The sequence below is a fragment of the Girardinichthys multiradiatus genome, chromosome 6 (genome assembly GCF_021462225.1).
Source record: "Girardinichthys multiradiatus isolate DD_20200921_A chromosome 6, DD_fGirMul_XY1, whole genome shotgun sequence".
Classification (NCBI taxonomy): Eukaryota; Metazoa; Chordata; class Actinopteri; order Cyprinodontiformes; family Goodeidae; genus Girardinichthys; species Girardinichthys multiradiatus.
In genome coordinates, this window is record NC_061799.1 from 9,885,435 (window position 1) to 9,904,090 (window position 18,656).

The following is an 18,656-nucleotide window of genomic DNA, read 5'->3' on the forward strand; positions in this document are numbered from 1 at the left end:
TCAGATTGGTTTTATTTTGAACATACTTGAAGCGGAAAGAAACCTGAACTGGCAGGGCCTCAGATTGATGCTGCAAGTCCTCAGTCTAATATTGCTTCTAGCTCCAACTCCTGCCTTTTTGTTAGTCATTGCAGATATCACAATCATTCTGTAAATAATACAGTCCACTGTCGAAAAATATCCATAAATTATTAGGAGATTTTATTTCTTTGGAAAACCTAAAATAACACAAATATGGTCAACTGGACAAAAATAAAATGGAATAAGCCAGTAGTGCTGTAACGAGATCTCCCTCCACAAGATCTCATGAAATTAAGATGGCTCAATATTTCTCATCAAAGTGAAGTCTATTTCACAAAGTGTTACCTAGTTGCTGACAACATATCACTTTTGCTGAAGAACTAAGTCTAACCTAATATGAAATGAAGGGGTTAGTTCAGATTTTTTAACGTGAGGTTTTGTGAAGTTATAGGTAAATATGTCATATCACAGTGAGCTTGTTAAAATCAAAACAAATCCTTAGAGCGGAGGAAGCTTATCAGATTTTGTGTCAGACTGTCATGTGTGCAACAGCATCCTCTGCTTTACAGGTCTCATAGCTTATAGGTTGTGTCAATCAACTAATCAGACAAATCAGCTGATGAGGCAGATTTATAGATTTTACAGATCTGGCAACATTTTGGGTACTCTGTAAAAGAAAGGAACATGGCAGAGTGGCAGACAGGTTATGAACAGTCTGTAATCATGGTGAGAATACAGCAGCTGGTTGACTGTTATCAAGTAACAGCACTACTGTTAACATTTGCTTTAGAGCCCCTATCATATACTATTGTAGTTTTCTTTAACTTCATTTAATGATCAAAATTTAGAATGTCTTAGAAGCTGGGCTGGAACATTTTACTCTGAGAACAGATTCTTCAAAATATAGTTTGAGATTTATTAAACGTTTATTCATTTTGGGCAAACTAAAAAAGAAAGCCTTTTCAATTATTTTTGGTCATTACGACGGGATTATTTTACACTGATTTCAGATTCTTTAAAATCTGTAAGCAATTTGTGGTTTGAGAAAGCTTTCTTCTAATGTTGAAAATCGAAAACGTGATCTTGGTGTTTTAATTAAATACTGCTAAAATCTTGCCTCATCTCATTCTTGTAAACCCAGTATTGTGCATCGTCTCGTCCCGTGAGCTAGATGTACGGTTACACCCTTTAAGGTGCTGAAAATATCAGTTTAAGCTGCTAAGCTTTTTTATGCAAGTGGTTAGCCTTTTGAACACATAAATTATGCTAATTTTATGTCACTCTCAGTCTTCATCTATGTTTTTTACATTGGACACACTGATTTAATAAAGCTTTTACCAGTTTGAAAGCATACAAGCCTTTACAAGTATAACATAAAATATAAAGGCAAAGATATTTTTGACACTTTTGGGTAATTTAGCTATAAATGTAAATTCAAGATTTGCTGGCGTGGAAGTCCAGCTTCCTTACCACCTGTTTTGTCATACAAAACTGAAAAGCCAACAAAAAATATGGCACCAGTCTCTCTTGAAATGGGCTTTGTTTCTAAGATTTCTTTCATCACTTCAGAACTGATGGGATAAACTGTATTTTTTATACAAAAGCCCCTGAAAGGTTCAATTGAAACAAACTGCATAAAAATGATCAGGTCGCTGCATCTCACAAGGACTTTTTTTCTTTTATTTCAAGGGTTGCATCTATTAAAAGCCCCAAAGATAACCGTGTGTCAGAGATGCACAAAACTTTCACCATTAAATTATATGCAAAATAACTTTTAGTGTCTTTTAAATGTCTTTGCCAGAGGCTGCAAGGGACTAATTAGAGACTCAATGCTAAATTATTTGTAATGGGTAACAACAACAGTGTTAGATGTTTTATAATTTTAGCTGTTTGTGTTAAAGGTTTAAAAATAAGAAAAACCACTACCACTACCAATAATCAGATACAGATACTGAATTGAAAATTGTTGTCACAAGAAGAACACACCAGCAATAGTTGGACTTTTTTGCAGCTGTTCAGTGTTTATGGCAGCTACCCTGTTTAGTTTCAGTCTTGTCCTCTTATCAGTTTTGGAGAAAGGTCCAGTCTTTGATATGTCCCTGTTGTCCTACGTTTTATCCAATTATCATTGACTGTTTTCACTGTTTTATCCATTGAATTTATTTGGTACTTTTCTGCTGTCGGATACTTTTGAACAATGCAATCCCATTGCTCTCTGCTCCTTGAGAGTAACCCTTCATTGAGACCAGATTGACAATGCAAATGTTGACATTTAAAATTGTTTTATCATTTTTAAATGAAAGGTCTTCTGATAAGCTGCTCTTTAGATCCTTTTGCTTCCCTAGTAGCTAGTTCCTGTGCTGGCTGTTTCCAGAACCTAAAAAAGTATTTAGGGAAACTGACAATGGTCCTCAAACAAACTTATAAACCTTAAGGATGCCCTCAAAAGGAATTTCAAACCAATGCAATGCAACATGACACTCATTTTAAATGAAAACGTTGTCGCTTGAAATACAATGAAAATGTCACACAATGTCAGTAAGAACAATGTGATTCCGGTGCCTGGTTCTTTTCAGTCCTCTTTCCCCAACAATGGTACCTGACCCTGCCAACAGAAGCTGCGCCAGCCATGGTGCCAGCTTGGCACGGCCCCCGTGTTAGCAGCAGATGATTCAAGGGCACTAAAAGAACAATGTGGGGGTTTCCAGTTTATAGACGTCTCTGCCAGGAGTCCTGCCACAGTTTGCTTTGAAACAGCCTGTCATTCGTTGCTCTCTCTGCTACTTCCCCTCCTCTCCTGCTGTTGAAACCAATAACAGTCCATCCTCAGAAAATTTGTTTTGCGTGCACAGAAGCGCCGGTCATGGTTTACTGTTCTGTATTTACTCATGAGCAGTACATAAATCGAAACTGTTAAATATTTTAACAGAGGTCTTCATCATGGGTGGCTACTGAGAAGGGACTATTAGCTGCATCCTCATTAAGGATTGATGATCCAGAAGAGATAATAACATCTTTGTTGATTTGTTAAATTGCTGCCTGCCATTTCATATGTTAATACTGTAATGACTGAACAAGGAGCATGTGTCGTTTTAATTTTTAACCACCTCCAGCTTAACATTTATTATCTCTGTCTCCTTGCCTTGCAGTGCTGAACACTACAAACTGTGATGGGTTGTCAAACTGCATCTGAAGTGCTCCACCAAAGAATAATATCCACCTCTCTCCTACTCTGAACAACAATATTTGATTCAATCAATGTTGCAAGTCTCCCCGAGGGAGATTGCTGCTGAGCAATAGGTGAACCTTCATAAAGAGCAACAGTGGAGACCATGTCATACTTGACCTTCACTGAGAAAACAGGTACACTCCAGAGGATGCCAAATCTGATCTGAAGTTGCCCTCAAGAGGATCGTTTAGCTCATAATTCAATCAGCCCTTCATGCTCTGCCTGGCATTACTCAAACACCATGGACCAGTAGTGACAGAGCATATTTATTGATGCTGGATCTTCATTTATTGAGGAGTAGCAGACATGTCACTATGGATTTGACTGAGATTATCTGTATCAAAGAGCTACTGTGAGTAACACAGGAGCGAGAAGGGAGAATCAAACACTGGGAGCTTGAAGGATTAGCTAGTGCGCTGCTAACTCATGGTGGATCTGCTGTGAGCAGGACAAGGGACTCAGCGGTGGAGGATGTCAGCAGAGGCCGAGGTCCAGTCGGGTGTCAAAACCAGCCAGCGAAAGGAGTCTAGGAGGATCAAAGGTATGTTCAGCTCAAATAGAATCATTTTCAAATTTCATTGACAGGCTGGTGTCTGTCGAGTGATATATGACGTAGCATGAGATGGAGAAATGGATTGGGGTGGATTGGATTGGCGTCATATGTGGTAATGCAGGTGCTGCTCGCGTGAGGAAAAAAAAAAAGGTCTTGAGTATATTTCAAACCTCCACGTATCGTCATGAGTAGAGATAAACCAAGAAATTGGCTGATGATTGTAATTACATGATTTTCTCCATGATTAGCCCTGACAGATTACTGAAACTCAAAATTTTATTTATTTTGTTTCCGATCAGTGAACAAAATGTAGCTAATCTTTTCCAGGTCTTTGGTGTGGAAACTGTTACTTCGGGAAGGAGACTCAAAAGTTAGGGTTAGGGTTAGAAGTTGAAGAAGTTGAAAAATTACATCAGATAAAGCCCAAATGCTGCAAGAAGCTATTATAATTGCAAAGGACATGTCGAGACGTGAGAGAGAGCGAGATTTTCAGCAGATAACAGGAAGGCTGAACTGAGTGTATCAAAGCTTTTTCATTTTTTTCATCTTTCAATTTCTGTCATGTCACATCATGTGCCTGTTTTGAGGGACTGTTTTGCTGAGAAGGGTACCAAGAAGCAGACTCAGAACTTGCTGGAGACTGGATCCCTCTTAGAAAAAAACAGGTTGGATAGAAATTAAAAGAAGATGTTGCCTTCTGTCTAAATAGTATGAAAATGTGGTTGAAAACTGCAAAGTATCCTAAACCCTTAAAAGTCTTGAAAAAGATGTCCATGGACATCCATTGTTTGGAGGGATGTGTAGGTTTTCCTTTTCTCCTGTGAACCAGTCTTAATGAAATGGTTGACAATAGCTGGAAAATGAATGCATCAAAAATATTCAGCTCATGGGAGTTTTTACATAAAGACTGATGTAAAATGTTTAGGGAATAAAACATGTAGGTAATAAACTAGCTCTTTTTGCAAGTCTGACAGGCAGTGAACTTAACTGAGCACCTTGTTATGGATGGAGCTAAATAACTTTAGACAATATGGAGGGAAAGCATCACTCAGACAGGTTTGCTGAGAGCCTTTGTGTCTCATCTCAGGGATCCAGATGTAGTAACAGCTATCCCATGTAGCCCCAGGGTTTGGTGGCGCCATGATTCGGGTGTCAAGGACAGGGTAATTCACACCATGTCGCCGTGGTGAACAGCATAAGTGATCTGATTGGAAGAGGCATCCTCTGCACACTGAAAGATTAAACTGGGATTGGATTGGCTTTGAACAGGAAGACACAGAGAGGTAAAGAGAGTGGGATTCTCTGAGGTTGCAGGAGCTTTATGTTTGTCTTCCCCTTCTTCATCCTGTAGTCTTGTCCTCATCTCCAAATCCATGAACAAAGCCACTTGAGCTGGTTCAGTAAGTTTGGCTACTGCAAGTTTGCTGTAACAAGGTCATGGGGCCAGGTCCGCAGTGGCTGTTTCAGTAGTTCTGTCGGCTCGCGCTGATAAATGGCTCGGCTGGAGGAGGGCCCATCGATTTGAGTTAAGTGGAGAGGTGGGGGAAGCGAGATGAGCTGCAGTGACTGCACCACCAGACGACTTATGAGAGGGGGTTGTATCAGCCTCTGGATTTAACATGTTAATCACGTGCTCCAGGCGCCATCATCACAACCGGTGAAGATGCTATTTCAGTGCAAAGAAATTAGAAGTGGGTCTGCGTACATTTTGCATGCAAAATAAATGTATGCAGCTTGAAACGTTGAGTAGCTGCATGGTGATTCTAGCTCCCTTTTAGGTGAGGGACCCTATCCAGGTTCTGGCTAATGGTATGTACAGAGTTGTCAAAATGTATTTGCCCCTTTACAAATTCTTTCTGGCTTTGCTTTCTTGTCAATCTTAAATGTTTTCGATTATTTTTTGAAAACAATTAAATAAGCTATCCAAACCAGCCTGATCCAATGTAAAAATACAATTCTCTCTTTGTTAAATAATTAAATAATGATTATTAATAATTAATCAATTTCATTTGCAGCACCCAGGCCTGATTACTGTCATAAGTGTCATATGGCCTGATCTGAAGAAATTCGAGAGCAAATCAATGACATTAACCATTTGAAAAGGTTAAATGCCATTTTTAAGGCTTAGAGACATCAGTAAACCACAGTGAGAGCCATTGTCTATAAATGAAGGTAACTTGGAACAGTGGAGAATATATTCTGTGGACTGACAAGAAAAATGGCACATCCCAATATAACGTTTTAGAAAAAGAGTATAATAACCGTCAAACAATGTGGTGGTAGTTTGATGTTCTGGGGCTTCTGTGTTGGTTCAGGATCATGGATCATGTGCTGTGAATGGTGGAACCATGAATTTTGCTCTGTACTGCAAAATCATGAAGGAAAATGTTTGGTCATTGGTTTGTGACCTTGAGCTCATTGGGGTTATGGAGCAGGACAAAGCACACCAGCAAGCCTGCCAAAAGAAATACAAGTAGTTAATGACTGTTCTTAAAACCAACTGAGATCCTGTGCTGAGACCTTAAACAGGCTGTTTATGGTAGGAAAGTCTCCAATGTGGCTGAATTAAACAAATATGCAAAGATAAGTGGGCCAAAATTTCTCCACAGTGATGTAAAAGATTCATTGTTAGTTATCACAAAGGCTTGATGGCAGTAGTTCCTGCTAAGGCTGAAATGACCAGCTATTAGGTTTAGGGTGCCATCACTTTTTCATACAGGGCGAGATCGGTTTGGATAGCTTCTAACCTTAATAAATGAAATCATCATTGAAAACTGCATTTTACGTAGGTTAAGTTTGATGTTACCATTTGTTTAATCTGAAACATATACATGTGACAGAAACAAAAGCAAAAACAGAAGAAATCTATAAGGAGCCAAATACTTTTTCAGAGTTCTGCATATAGAGCAGAGTTTCAGTTTTATTTTGGCAGGAAGCAGCAGACCAGATTGGTATGATATAATTGTGAAGGTCAGTTGTTTTTTTTGTTTTTGCTCTTGTCTAAACATATGAAAAACAAAGCCAAAACCAACCTGAGGAAAATGTGTTCCTTAATGCTTTCTGACTTTCTTGTCCTCATGACAACTCTCAAGGCCAGTCTCTACAAATAAAGCAATCTTAGAAAAAATGAAAAAATTGTTTAAGTATACCCCTAAACTTCAAGCCAAACTGTGAGCTACTGACAGAAGAGAATTGTTGGAAAGTCACAACAAGGTATTAATGTCTTTTACAACCTATGTCCCAGTTTCCTGTGCAGTGTTTGTCTGCAGGTTGGTCTTTGCATGTATGACATAGCTCATTCTAAAAATGCATGAACACTATAACACTATATTGCCAAAGGTCTTGGGTCACACCACCAAATCAAAGAATTCTGGTGTTCCAATCACTTCCATGGCTGCAGGTGATTGAAGTTTGGTTTGGAGAAAGAGTTCTGACCTTATCCTTCTTGAACACATTTGGGAGGAATTAGAGCGGAGCGGGCAGTTCTGGTTTTCTCATCTAAGTATGAGCACCCTCCCTAACCTTGTGGAAGATGGTAACGGAATAGTAAAAGTTGCAATTGCCGGCAACAGTGGCTCCATCAACAAATTGGAACTTATAGTTTAAGAATAGGATATCCTCAAAGTCCTTATACATGTTAAAGTAGACAGACAAATATTTGCAATACTGGCAATATAGTCTTGCCTTTTCTTCAAATGCCAGATTACTGTGAAGAAGTTCTTCATGTGGAAACATGTAGGACATAAAGAAGCTTCAGAGTGTGGTTGTTGTTGCTCTGCTCTCCTCTGGAAAAGATGGAAGATAAAATGGACAAACATCTGTTCTACGATAGAATGAACCAGGGTGTAAAAATGTTCAGATTCACCACAGCAGTCATCTCTCTTTTTCACATGTGCTTCCCTTTCGACTTATCAACTACTTTTTAGTGTTCAACCTGTGCATGTAATGGCTCTGCTTTGTCAGCTTCTGAGGTTCTGCACCCACAATCATCTGCAATGGGATGTATGCTAATAGATACTGGAGTTCTATGCACCCATGTCCCAACACAAGAACATTTCTAAAGAAGATGTAGATGCAAAGGGTTTTGGTCTAACTAGCCTGTTTTTCAGGTTTTTACCCATACAGCTGTGGACGTATTTCTCTACAAATCCTTAAAATTAAGTAATCTTTTTGCAGTAAACATCTCACAATGACAATAAGTTAAGAAATAACTAATGACTAATTCACTAGTTGCCCAGTTACTGGTACCCTTTGTTATGATATTTTGTACAATGCATTTAGTTTTCTACTATTGCAAGTCTAGGATTGGAAAGAACAGAAAGATTGATCTTTGAACTCTTCTTTGTACAATTTCTCTGGACTTTTCAGAGTCCTGGGTCCACTCCTATGATCTCTGCTCTTCAGTTCATCCCACATGTTTGCTACAGTGTTTAGGTCTGGAAACTGCAATGGCCATAGAAGAGGGTTGATTATATGTTGTGTAACCCTTTCTGTGTTGATCTGGACAACTGTTTTTAATCATTATACTGCTGAAAGACCAGTGTTTGTAATGATTCATGTTTCATGTCATGCTCATGCTGTTTTCATGCCACTGTGTCGTCCCCTGCTCCACACTCTAATCAACCTCATTCAGTCTACCTGTGTCATACCTGATTGCTTCCTTGCTTCACCTGTGTCTAGCACTATTTAAGCACCTTATCTCCACTGCCTCTTTGCTAGATTATCAATCGCCCTATGCCAGTAGAAAGCAGTCCTTCCTTGCTCTCTAGTGCTTCTCTTGATCAACCCTGCTTATGCCCACTGATTTATCCTTTCTTGCCTTAGCCATGACAGATCTGTACTGCCTTTCTGTGTTAAGATCCACCAAACCTGATCTCTCTGCTATGCATTGCTACACCTGCCTTTCTATGATTGACCATTGCCTGAATTTTCATTATGATTCTGGCTAAAAGGATGTTTGTGGAGTTTGTTAGTGTCTGAGTCACCTTCGGCGCCCATTCTCACAGACTGAAGAGGAGCGTCTGTTAGATCATCCACCTTAACACTCAAGGCTCAGTCATAGTCGAGCTTCAGGGTGCCGCGCAAGACTCCACTGACGGTGCGTGAGCCTGAACAAGCTCTGGAGGCATTTATACGTCTCCCTGATGTTGCTGCAGTATTCTCCTCAAACACAAGGGGCAGTATGCTAGATAACCAGTGGAAACGTAGTAAACGAGAGAAGAAACGCCTCATGTAACACACGAAAAATGGCTGTGTGCACTATCGAACACATTTCTCAACGATATCCTGTATCTTGCAAAGTATCAGATTCATAAAAGTAAAACAATGAAGAGGAAACCACATTTTGACCTCTTTCTAAAGGATCTAAAACTGTACCTAGATACAAGTTTGGACTGTTAACAATAAAAAGCTATGAAAATATGTTAATGCCAACAATCTAACTTTGTAACTCACATTTCTCCTACCTTTATTTTTTGTTGTTTTTCTTTTCTGTTACTCTCTTCCTTCTGTTCATGAAGAAGCAATTTATTTGTGAGTGAAATGTTTGCACCTTAAACTTCATTTATTTTCAATGAAGAGCGGCGTGCATGGTCCGAAATGTCGGAGGTGCAGGACCAGGCGCCGCGACAGGCCCTCGTGCCGCGGCGGAGATGGTACGATATCAATACTGTTGGCACACGTACTGTCGCACCCTGTTCAATGCATCAAGTAAAAACCTTCCTTCACTCTCCACATGACCTGGCTGTTTCTCTGTGCTCCCAACCTACCATTCTCTCTGACGCCACCGTAGCTGCTGCATCCTCACCCGCTTCTCAGCATAGCACATTAGTGAAGCTGAAAATTTCAAGCTAATTTGTTCATTAGATCAATTCAGTTCCCAACCTGTCCTCTCTTCCTGCAGAGCTGCAAGGGACTATCCGTTTCCTGAACTTCTTCTGTCATTATAACAATAAACTTTAACTATCTTTCACTCCTGTGTTGTGGTTGAATTGCCAAATCCTTTCAGTGAAACCTAACACTGTTGACAAGTTTTGGGTTTACTGCCAGAGTCCAAAAGATTTTTATTTGCAATTTCTCAGTCCTTTTAAAGAGTTTATGATGCCCTGGACTTTAACAATTCTGTAGAATTATGCCGCTTAGGGTGGCAGCATGCTGGAGTAGCTCTGTTTTGGTTCTGTTATCTTATGTTTTGCAGTTTCCTCCTTTTGTGGATGAGGATTGCTTTTTCTTTTTTACAACCAGGAGCAGCTGATTTAACATCTCAAAAATTCAAATACCTGAACTACAACCCCAACTCCCTGATGAGTTGAACAAGAGCAAAGTGAAGGAAATACAGACCTTCTCTTCGCTTATGATGGGCAATGTGAGATCATTGGGAATTGAACTCTTAGCAGTAGAGAGTATCACCATAGAGCGTTCACCATTGTTTTGCCAATGGTTTTTGTTCCCTCATCAGCTGTTGCTGACACTGCATATGATGTCATTAGGTCAGTTGTTGCTAAGCTACAGATACAACACCCAATGTGTTTTTTTTCGCAACATCTGGTGATTTTAACAATGCTTCACTCTCTGATACACTCGAAAGTTTCAACAGTTTGTCAGCTGCTCTACCATAAATAAAACGTTGGATTTTGTTTTATGCAAATGTCAAGGACTCATACATCTCTAAAGCAAAAGCTCCTCTGGACAAATCAGATCACAATTCTGTTCTCTGCTCAGAATATAAACCCTTTGTTCAAAGGCAACCTATAATAAAGAGAACTGTGAGAAGATGGCCACAGGAAGCTGAAGAAGCCCTGAGCGAAACTCCAGAAGACTCAGGTGGAGGCCTCAACAATCTCCTGGATCAAAGACTACCTGACAAACAGACCACAGTTTGTGAGACTGAAGGGTTGTGTCTAACCAGGTAGTCAGCAGCACAGGAACACCACAGGGGACTGTACTCTCACCATTCCTCTTCACTCTGTACACCTCAGACTTCCAGTACAAGACAGACTCCTGTCATCTACAGAAATACTCGGATGATTCTGCAGTCGTGGGGAAGATCAGAGGTGGACAAGAAGCTGAGTACAGGGAGCGGTGGACCACTTTGTGGCATGGTGTGGAAACAAACATCTCACCTTGAACATGAATAAACAAAGGAGATGATTGTAGATTTCAAGAGAAACAGGTGTGTCAAACACTACTTCCATCAAAGGAGAAGAAGTGGAGGTGGTGGAGGAGTATAAATACCTCGGTGTTCACCTGGACAACAGATTGGAGTGGAGATACAACTGTGAAGCCGTCTACAAGAAGGGACAGAGCAGATTGTACTTCTTGAGGAAGCTTAGGTGTTTGCAGCAAGATGCTGCATATCTTCTATAAGTCTGTTGTGGAGAGTGTGATCTCTTCTGCCATCATCGGCTGGAGAAACATACACCAAGAAAAATATTTGTTTAACAAGAATTTCTAAACTTATTGTTAACTTTTAAGTTTAACTGCCCCTAACATCACATCCTGAACGTGGTTAGAACAGAGCAACATACTTCTAGTTAATGAGTTATTTCCCAGCTCTGATATCTGATGGATTTATTGCTAGCCTTGTTGTTCGTGGAGTTTCCAGCTAATGGCTAAATATAGATTCCTGCCCGACCCTCTAATGCATCATGTGCTGCTTTATCTCCCTCTCTTTAGTTCTCATGTAATTCTAATCGGTATGATATGAGCTCAGAACATTAATGTGATGGTGGACACACTAACTTGCAGGCATGTACAGCAGCACTGTCTGCTCTGTAAAGCTAAAGCTCTGCTCTGCATCTACAGAACTTCCTTTCATATGTGACTTTACTCTATCTCCATAGCAACTGTTGCTTTCCTACTGTAATCTGTGCACAAGAAACGTTTCAAAAAGGACAAACCAGTGGAAGACAGAGATAATGAGAGGACCAGGCCCTGAGGCAGCGGTTAGACAATATGCCTTTTTACATTGTCTATTCACACTGTCCACCTTCAGTGTGTGCTACTGCTCTGCTCTTAAAGGGATAGTTCAAAACCTTTAAAGTGAGATTATTCTAAAATGTTTTAAACAGCTTCTGTGGTATGCAGTAGATAGGTTTAAGAACAGGACATGTAACAATCCAAAAGAAAAGTTAGACATTGTAATACTAAATAAATCCACCCATCCTTCAGCTCTTTATACCCTCTTGTCCATGCAGGGTCGTGGGGGAGCTAGTGCCTATCTTCAATAGTCATTGGGCAAGAGGCAGGATACACCCTGGACAGGTCACCAGTCCATTACAGAGACCCGCAGCACAAACAACCATGCACACACACACACACTCATACTCAAGGGCAATTTCGAGAGATCAATTAACCTAATAGTCATATCACTCTCCTCTGAAATGAAGCTGGAGTACTCGGAAAGAACCCACAGGGAGAACATGCAAACCCTATGCAGAAAGACCCCATGCTGGGATTTGGACCCAGGACCTTGCTACAAGGCAGCAGTGCTACCAACTGCACCACCGTGCAGCCCACAAAAAGAGCAGCACCGCTTAAACTGCTTTTTTCATTTTATTCTATAAACCACTTTACTAACAGGTGGTTCCTCTGACTAGAAAACACACAAGTTCCCTTCTCAGGACATCTCACAGAAAGATAATTGGTGGCACACTGCCTCCTACCTTCTTTTTCTCTGTAAATAATAATTGGCTCCTGTTTAATTAGATTCTCAATTAAAATGAGAAATGACAAACGTTTAAATGTTCATAACATTGTCAACATAAACCACAATGATGTTTTTGCTGTTGGAGCTAAGATAGTAGAAGTCTGCTTTGGTTTTGAAATAACTGAGAGAGAAAAGAGCAGATTAACTAAGTAGTCATTTGCCATACTGTAAAATCCCTTTCACACCTGCTTTATTCTCCATCAGTCCAGTGGCAACTAAATGTGTCAGTGTTATGTCTAAATTACCACCCTGGTGGTTTTGATCAAAGATTTATGATGGTAGTCTGTCTAAGTCAGACTTCACAACTTATATGTGTTGCTTTTAAAAGGTCTTAACTGCTGCAGTCACCTCAGCAGAAGGCACAATCTCTAACAAATGTCTTTTGAAGGATGCTGTGGCTTCTAATCTCTTGGTGTCATCATAAGAAGTGAACTTTTAAGTTCTTAAAGGTTGAATTGTTGCTCTGTTGTCTAACAACTACCTCAGAGTTTTTTGCCTCTCGCCTGGCTTTTTGTTTATGTAGCATGAGAAGACATGAAACAGAAAAACAGCGATCAGGCACTTTCACTGTACTATCCCTTTAACACTCTAGAATCCATAATTTCATCTCAAGATAAGCAAGGCTGCAATCAAGATTGAAATGCTGAAATATTTTCCAGCATGAGCGCCTCAGCTTGCACATGGCCTGTTTAGCTTAGAAGTACGCCACTGCTACAGAATCTGTAACTACTACCCACTGATAACATCAATTATTCTGATGCTACTCTATTGTCTGCACTGATGAAGATTCATTCACCTCAGAATGCAGGATGCATTATTTGGTTAGTTATTCAGTTAACAATGATTCGACCACATGAGGGCACTCAACACATTGAAATTTCATTTACAGAAAATCAGTTGATCCCTAAATATGAAACAACTAACTAAATATACTAAGACCGTGGCTTCTTGGTGGAGGTCATGACGCACCAGAACGTTGTAAATTCCACACCCTTGATCCCAGTTCATATGTCCTATTCAGAATGGGAGTGCATCCAAAGAAACACACAATTTAAAGACATGACTGGACTTGATGTTCCAAAACATCTTCTTCATTTTCTCATGTTCAGTATGGCAGCATACATGGCAAGAGCAAAAACAGTGTGATGGTAACTTAAGAATATTGCTGTATTTATTCTGGTCTGTGGCCTTTCTGTTTGTACTTTGCATGTTTTACCAGAGTAAGCATGTTTTTTTAGGTATAAATTGGGTTAGGTCTATTGGTAATTCTAAATTGCCGTTAGAATGTGAGGGCATTTGTGTCTGGTTGTTTATCTCAGTTGTCTCTGTGTTGTGCTGTAATATACCGATGACCTGAGGAGGGTGTACCCTGCTTCTCCAAAAGGTGATTCAGGAACAAGCTGCAGCCCCCTGTGACCCTGAATGGGATTAAATAGGTATAGAAAATGAATTGATGGATGATATCAACTATTTAGGCTTTGCAATGAATTCATTGTGTCATTGTTTTAGACACCGACCCACATGCAGAGAACACTCAGGAGAATCAGAAAGGTTTAACAGGTTTATTAGAGGAATGTAGATGTTAGGTATGTACCGGCTGGAAACTCTCGTCAACTGTGTGAGAGAAAAGCAGAATGTAAATAATGGTTTACTTTGAAGAGCAAATACTGACTGAAACTGTATCTTACTAGATTGGGGGGTGTGAACCGCCAGGAGGAGAGTACGTGGGGAAACTGGAAGCGGCTGAGGTTGATTAGGGTAAGTGTGAGGTTTGCCTCTAGTGACTTGATCCAGGAGGACAGCATCCAGTTCTGCAGAGTCTGTGTCGATTGTCGGCCGTGGGTGTGGTGGAGGGCGGTCAAGGTTCGTTCTGGTTGTCCTTGATGGTTGAAGTTTGGAAGCAGCCAGCTGATGACTATGTCCGGTAGATCACGGCTTGGTTACAGGTTGGAAACCCTCAAGTATCTTCTGTAATCCGAGAAGCGAGGTAGGTACAGGAACAATCAGTCGGGGGCGAGTCTAGGTAAAAACCAGGTCATCTCCAGCATAACACTGTTAAAGAGGAAACAACAGGTTAGACGAGAACGAAGCGCGGACTTAGGTTTTCAACAAGGATACTTGGCTTGAGCTATACCACGGTTGGCTAACACTCAAGCAGTGAGATGCTGGCCGCTTCCTGCTTAAATACTCCAGGGAGTAATCATCGGGGATGGAGAACATCTGTCACCTGACACCACAGTCACCAGCGCCTACTAGAGGTTAGGCACAGACAATAGCAGACAGGAACAAAAACAACCCACACAACCAGAACCCCGACACATTGCTTGTAATTATACCACCCCTTTTAATAAACCTAAGCATACAAAGGAATTTCAGCAATTTTTCTATTTTAATTTTTTTCCTCCACTGTGCACTGAGCAGTCTAATACATTTTGTGGTGACACAATGATGTGGGAAAAGTATGACTCTGTGTCAGTCAGTATCTTACCTGTTCCAGATAAGTCTCACTCCTTATTGAGATTAGTTATTAGTACATTAGACTTCTGCCATGGTAAACCAACTCCAATTAAAAAAAGTTTGAAATGGTTCAAGCAAACAATATGCTACTTTTCCAACTATTAAATCACATTCCCATTAGTATATTGTTTACGTCTGTGGTTATTTGGAATGTTGACCAATATAAGTTGCTCTATGGCACAACTATGTAGGTAAGATGTTGAATGATGGAAAATGGAACGGCTATTATTACAATAGACAATGGAGTACCACGTTCTCCAGCCTTGACTTAGTTTTTAATACGTGACCAAATTATCCATTTCCAGCTGTTGAGTTTCTACCATTTCTTCTGGTAAAATAACAACCTTGTGGAGCTCTTGTCCAAAGATTGCTCTCACCCAACACCTGTCAGCACATAGCATAAAACTCACCAGGCAGTCGCTGACCTATCGACTGCAAAGAAAGTGTGCTTGGTACCCTTTATTAACACAGAACCATCAACCATCGCTCGATAAGCCTGAACCTCGATACTGTGTTTCATGCAGGAATTTTTAACATCAGTGCGGTTGAATGAGGGAACATCAGCTGCTGTTAATGTCAGCAAATGCGTTTGCGTGTGTTTGCTGAGGCTTATGAGAGTTATGCTGTACACATGGAGGAGGCAGATGGTGGGGACAGATTTTCTATTCTCAGATATCCATTTTCTTTATCGCTTCTTTTAGGCATCTGCTCTGATAGGGCATACTTTGTGTTGTTTCTTTTTATGGAATATTAAAGCCTCTGTGCTGATATACAGAACATAATTGTAACCATTGCATATTTCAGGTAGAAAATTAAAATAGGATTGTGTGTGGTGCGTACTGGCAGATGGGGTAGGGGGTTGACACCATGAGACACTCTCAGGAAGATTCAGAGGTTAACCTGCCTCAATGCTTGCATCCCCAACAAAAATTTCTCTGTTGCCAAGTCCTTATATCTGGAGGGGCACTTCTGACTCTCCATCTGTTACCATCTGTGCCTTCACTGCCCCCGTTCTACTGTGGCAAGAAATGCAATTCAGCGCTGAGATCAGAGACGAGGCCTGAAACAGTATGGAGCACAGCAAACTGTAAATGTTCCCTCTGTGGTCCTGGTGCACAGCTTCGGTGTCAGGTGGGGGATCACACTGATTCCTTTGTATCCCTCTGACATCCTGCCTCTTACGTCTGAGCTCCATTTTTGAAAACTTAAGTCTTTCCTATTCAGGTTTCTATTATCATCTTAAGAAATGAGGGCAAACTGAACCACTGTGAAAAAACAAATGTGAATGAGATGTGCCCACATACACTGTCTAAAGTATTTACTGCTTGTACCTTTTCACATTTTGTCACCTTACAACTACAAATTACAACTATAGATGTATTTTATTGGAATTTGTGTGACCAATAGCATAATTATGCACTGGATAGAAAATGATGCAGGGTTTTCAAAGTGTCAAAATTTGAAAAGTGTGGCCAGCATTTGTGTTTAGCCTCCAGTACTCCGATACCTCCAGAAGAAATCTACAGGAAACAGCTGCCATCAGAAGTCACGTGATTAGTGAATCGTCTGCCTGTGAATAAATTAATTTCAGTTTAAATCCGGCTGTTCTGCGACGGCCTCGGGGGCTTGTTAGAGAACATTAATTAACAAAAAACATGATGAAGACCAAAGAAGACAATAGATAGGTTAGGTTGTAGAGATGATTATAGCAGGTTTAAGTTATAAAACAATAATCCAAGCTTGGAACATCTCACAGAGTTCTGATCAATTCATCATCACAATAAAACTGGTATGGCACAACTGTAGGCCTATCAAGATATGGCTATCCTACTAAACAGACAAACCAAGCAAGGAGAATATTAATCAGAGAAGCAGTCAAGAGGACCATGATAACTTCACATGAGGTGCAGAGCTCAGGATGGAGAATTTAATGGCAAAGCTAATCTGATTAATTTAACGTTTCTAAAAATTGTCCTTTTAAGTAAAAACTGCAACAAGAAAGCTATTGTTGAAAGAAAAGCCACATGAAATCATGTTGGCAAATTCCTACAAGCCTTGGATCGGAGCAGTCTTATGCTTTTCTTCAACTAGGGGAAGCTGGAAGATTGAGCTAAGTATGCTGTTAGAGGCAGAGGCAAAGGTTCACCTTCCAGCAGGACAGGTCCCTAATCCCAAAATACAAACGCAGTCCACACTTTTATATGCAAAAATCATTTACCTTCCAGTTCACAGTAATGTGTTACTTTGTGTTGGTCCATCCCATAAAATCCCAATAAAATGCATTGAAGTTCGAGTTTGCATTTTGAATAAATGTAAAAAAGCACTGTATACGCATATCAGAGCACCAGGACTCTAACAGCCGGTGTGTAGTGTCGTGAGTAATTTATGCAGCAGGCAACTCTTTGTCAGACAAATTGTGAGTCTCTTTCTTAAGGAGTAAAATCGTTGTGAGGGCCTTTCAGCTTTGGCCTTCCAGAAAGCCAGAGGAATACGTATTACCTCCCTTCACAAACTCTCTCTCTCTCTCTCTCTCTCTCTCTCTCTCTCTCTCTCTCTCTCTCTCACACACACACACACACACACACACACACACACAAACACACACACACAAGGAACTCTGTTGCTTAAAAACTTGTGTTGGTCCTCACTAGGCCAGATAAACAAAGACACACACACAAGTACACACGAACAAACACACACCTTCCCCTTCTCGCCTCTTCGATCTGACAGTGTGCAACAACATGAAACAGCATGCCCCTCAGCTCTTTAGTTTTCAAAATACAGCACACTTGCTCTTCTCAATCTGAACCCAGAGCACGTAGCACACAAGTTACGCCACAGACCCGAGACTCTCATTCCCTATGCAAGCCCTATATTTTTGAGGATCTACCTGTGCGTGAACCTTAAAATCTCTCCAGAAGTGTCATTTGGGGGGAAAAGGCACACTGCATGTAAAGAAACAAAACGGCACGGAGTATCTGGTTTGAGCACATCTGAGAAAGATGCGCTGAATTGGACTGATTGTGTTTAAAATGCAAGTGGAGCAACATGCATTTTGCATTACATTACAGAGTGTATGAGTCAGGAAGATCAGGCAAGAATATGTGAATAGACTGTAGATACAGCAGAAGGGTCGGTTTGAACAACAGCAATTCTCACAGCAAAAACATCTCCCTTGTGTCTTCTGGTCATCTTCTTATTCAGCCTGTCAATAAATTTTGAATGTCTGTGTCTGAGTAGGGCTGCTTCATGCACACCAGCCTGTTTCATGGAGGCTTGATGTACCATAGATCTCAAAAGTCTGCACTACCTTATTAAAATTCCAGGTTTTGAGACCTTGATAAATAATTTTTAACCCTTTTCCATCTTTAATGTAACATATGCCCAGTACAATTCAACAGGAGCTGCATAAACCCGGTTGCACACCAAGTTTGCACACCCCCAACCTAATACTTTGTTGAAGGACCTTAAGATTGAATTTCAGCATTCAGTCTACTTGAGTTCACATCTGTCACCATTTCTGGTGAATTAGTTGAACCAGAAATAAACTTGAGCTGTCCTATTAGGATTATGCTGACATTTTGATTATTTGAATCCTTTATTTAAAGTCATAGCTGCCAGAGAGGTTT

At 40.4% G+C, this 18,656-nt stretch overlaps 1 protein-coding gene across 1 annotated transcript in view; it reads left to right on the plus strand.

The window, feature by feature from the left end:
* LOC124869793 overlaps positions 1-18,656 on the plus strand; it is an 88,163-nt gene that overhangs the window by 27,910 nt on the left and 41,597 nt on the right. The window contains exon 2 of the mRNA XM_047367922.1: positions 3,171-3,791. Within this exon, the coding sequence (XP_047223878.1) occupies positions 3,722-3,791 (70 nt within the window). The 5' untranslated portion in view covers positions 3,171-3,721. The remainder of the gene's footprint in view (positions 1-3,170; positions 3,792-18,656) is intronic.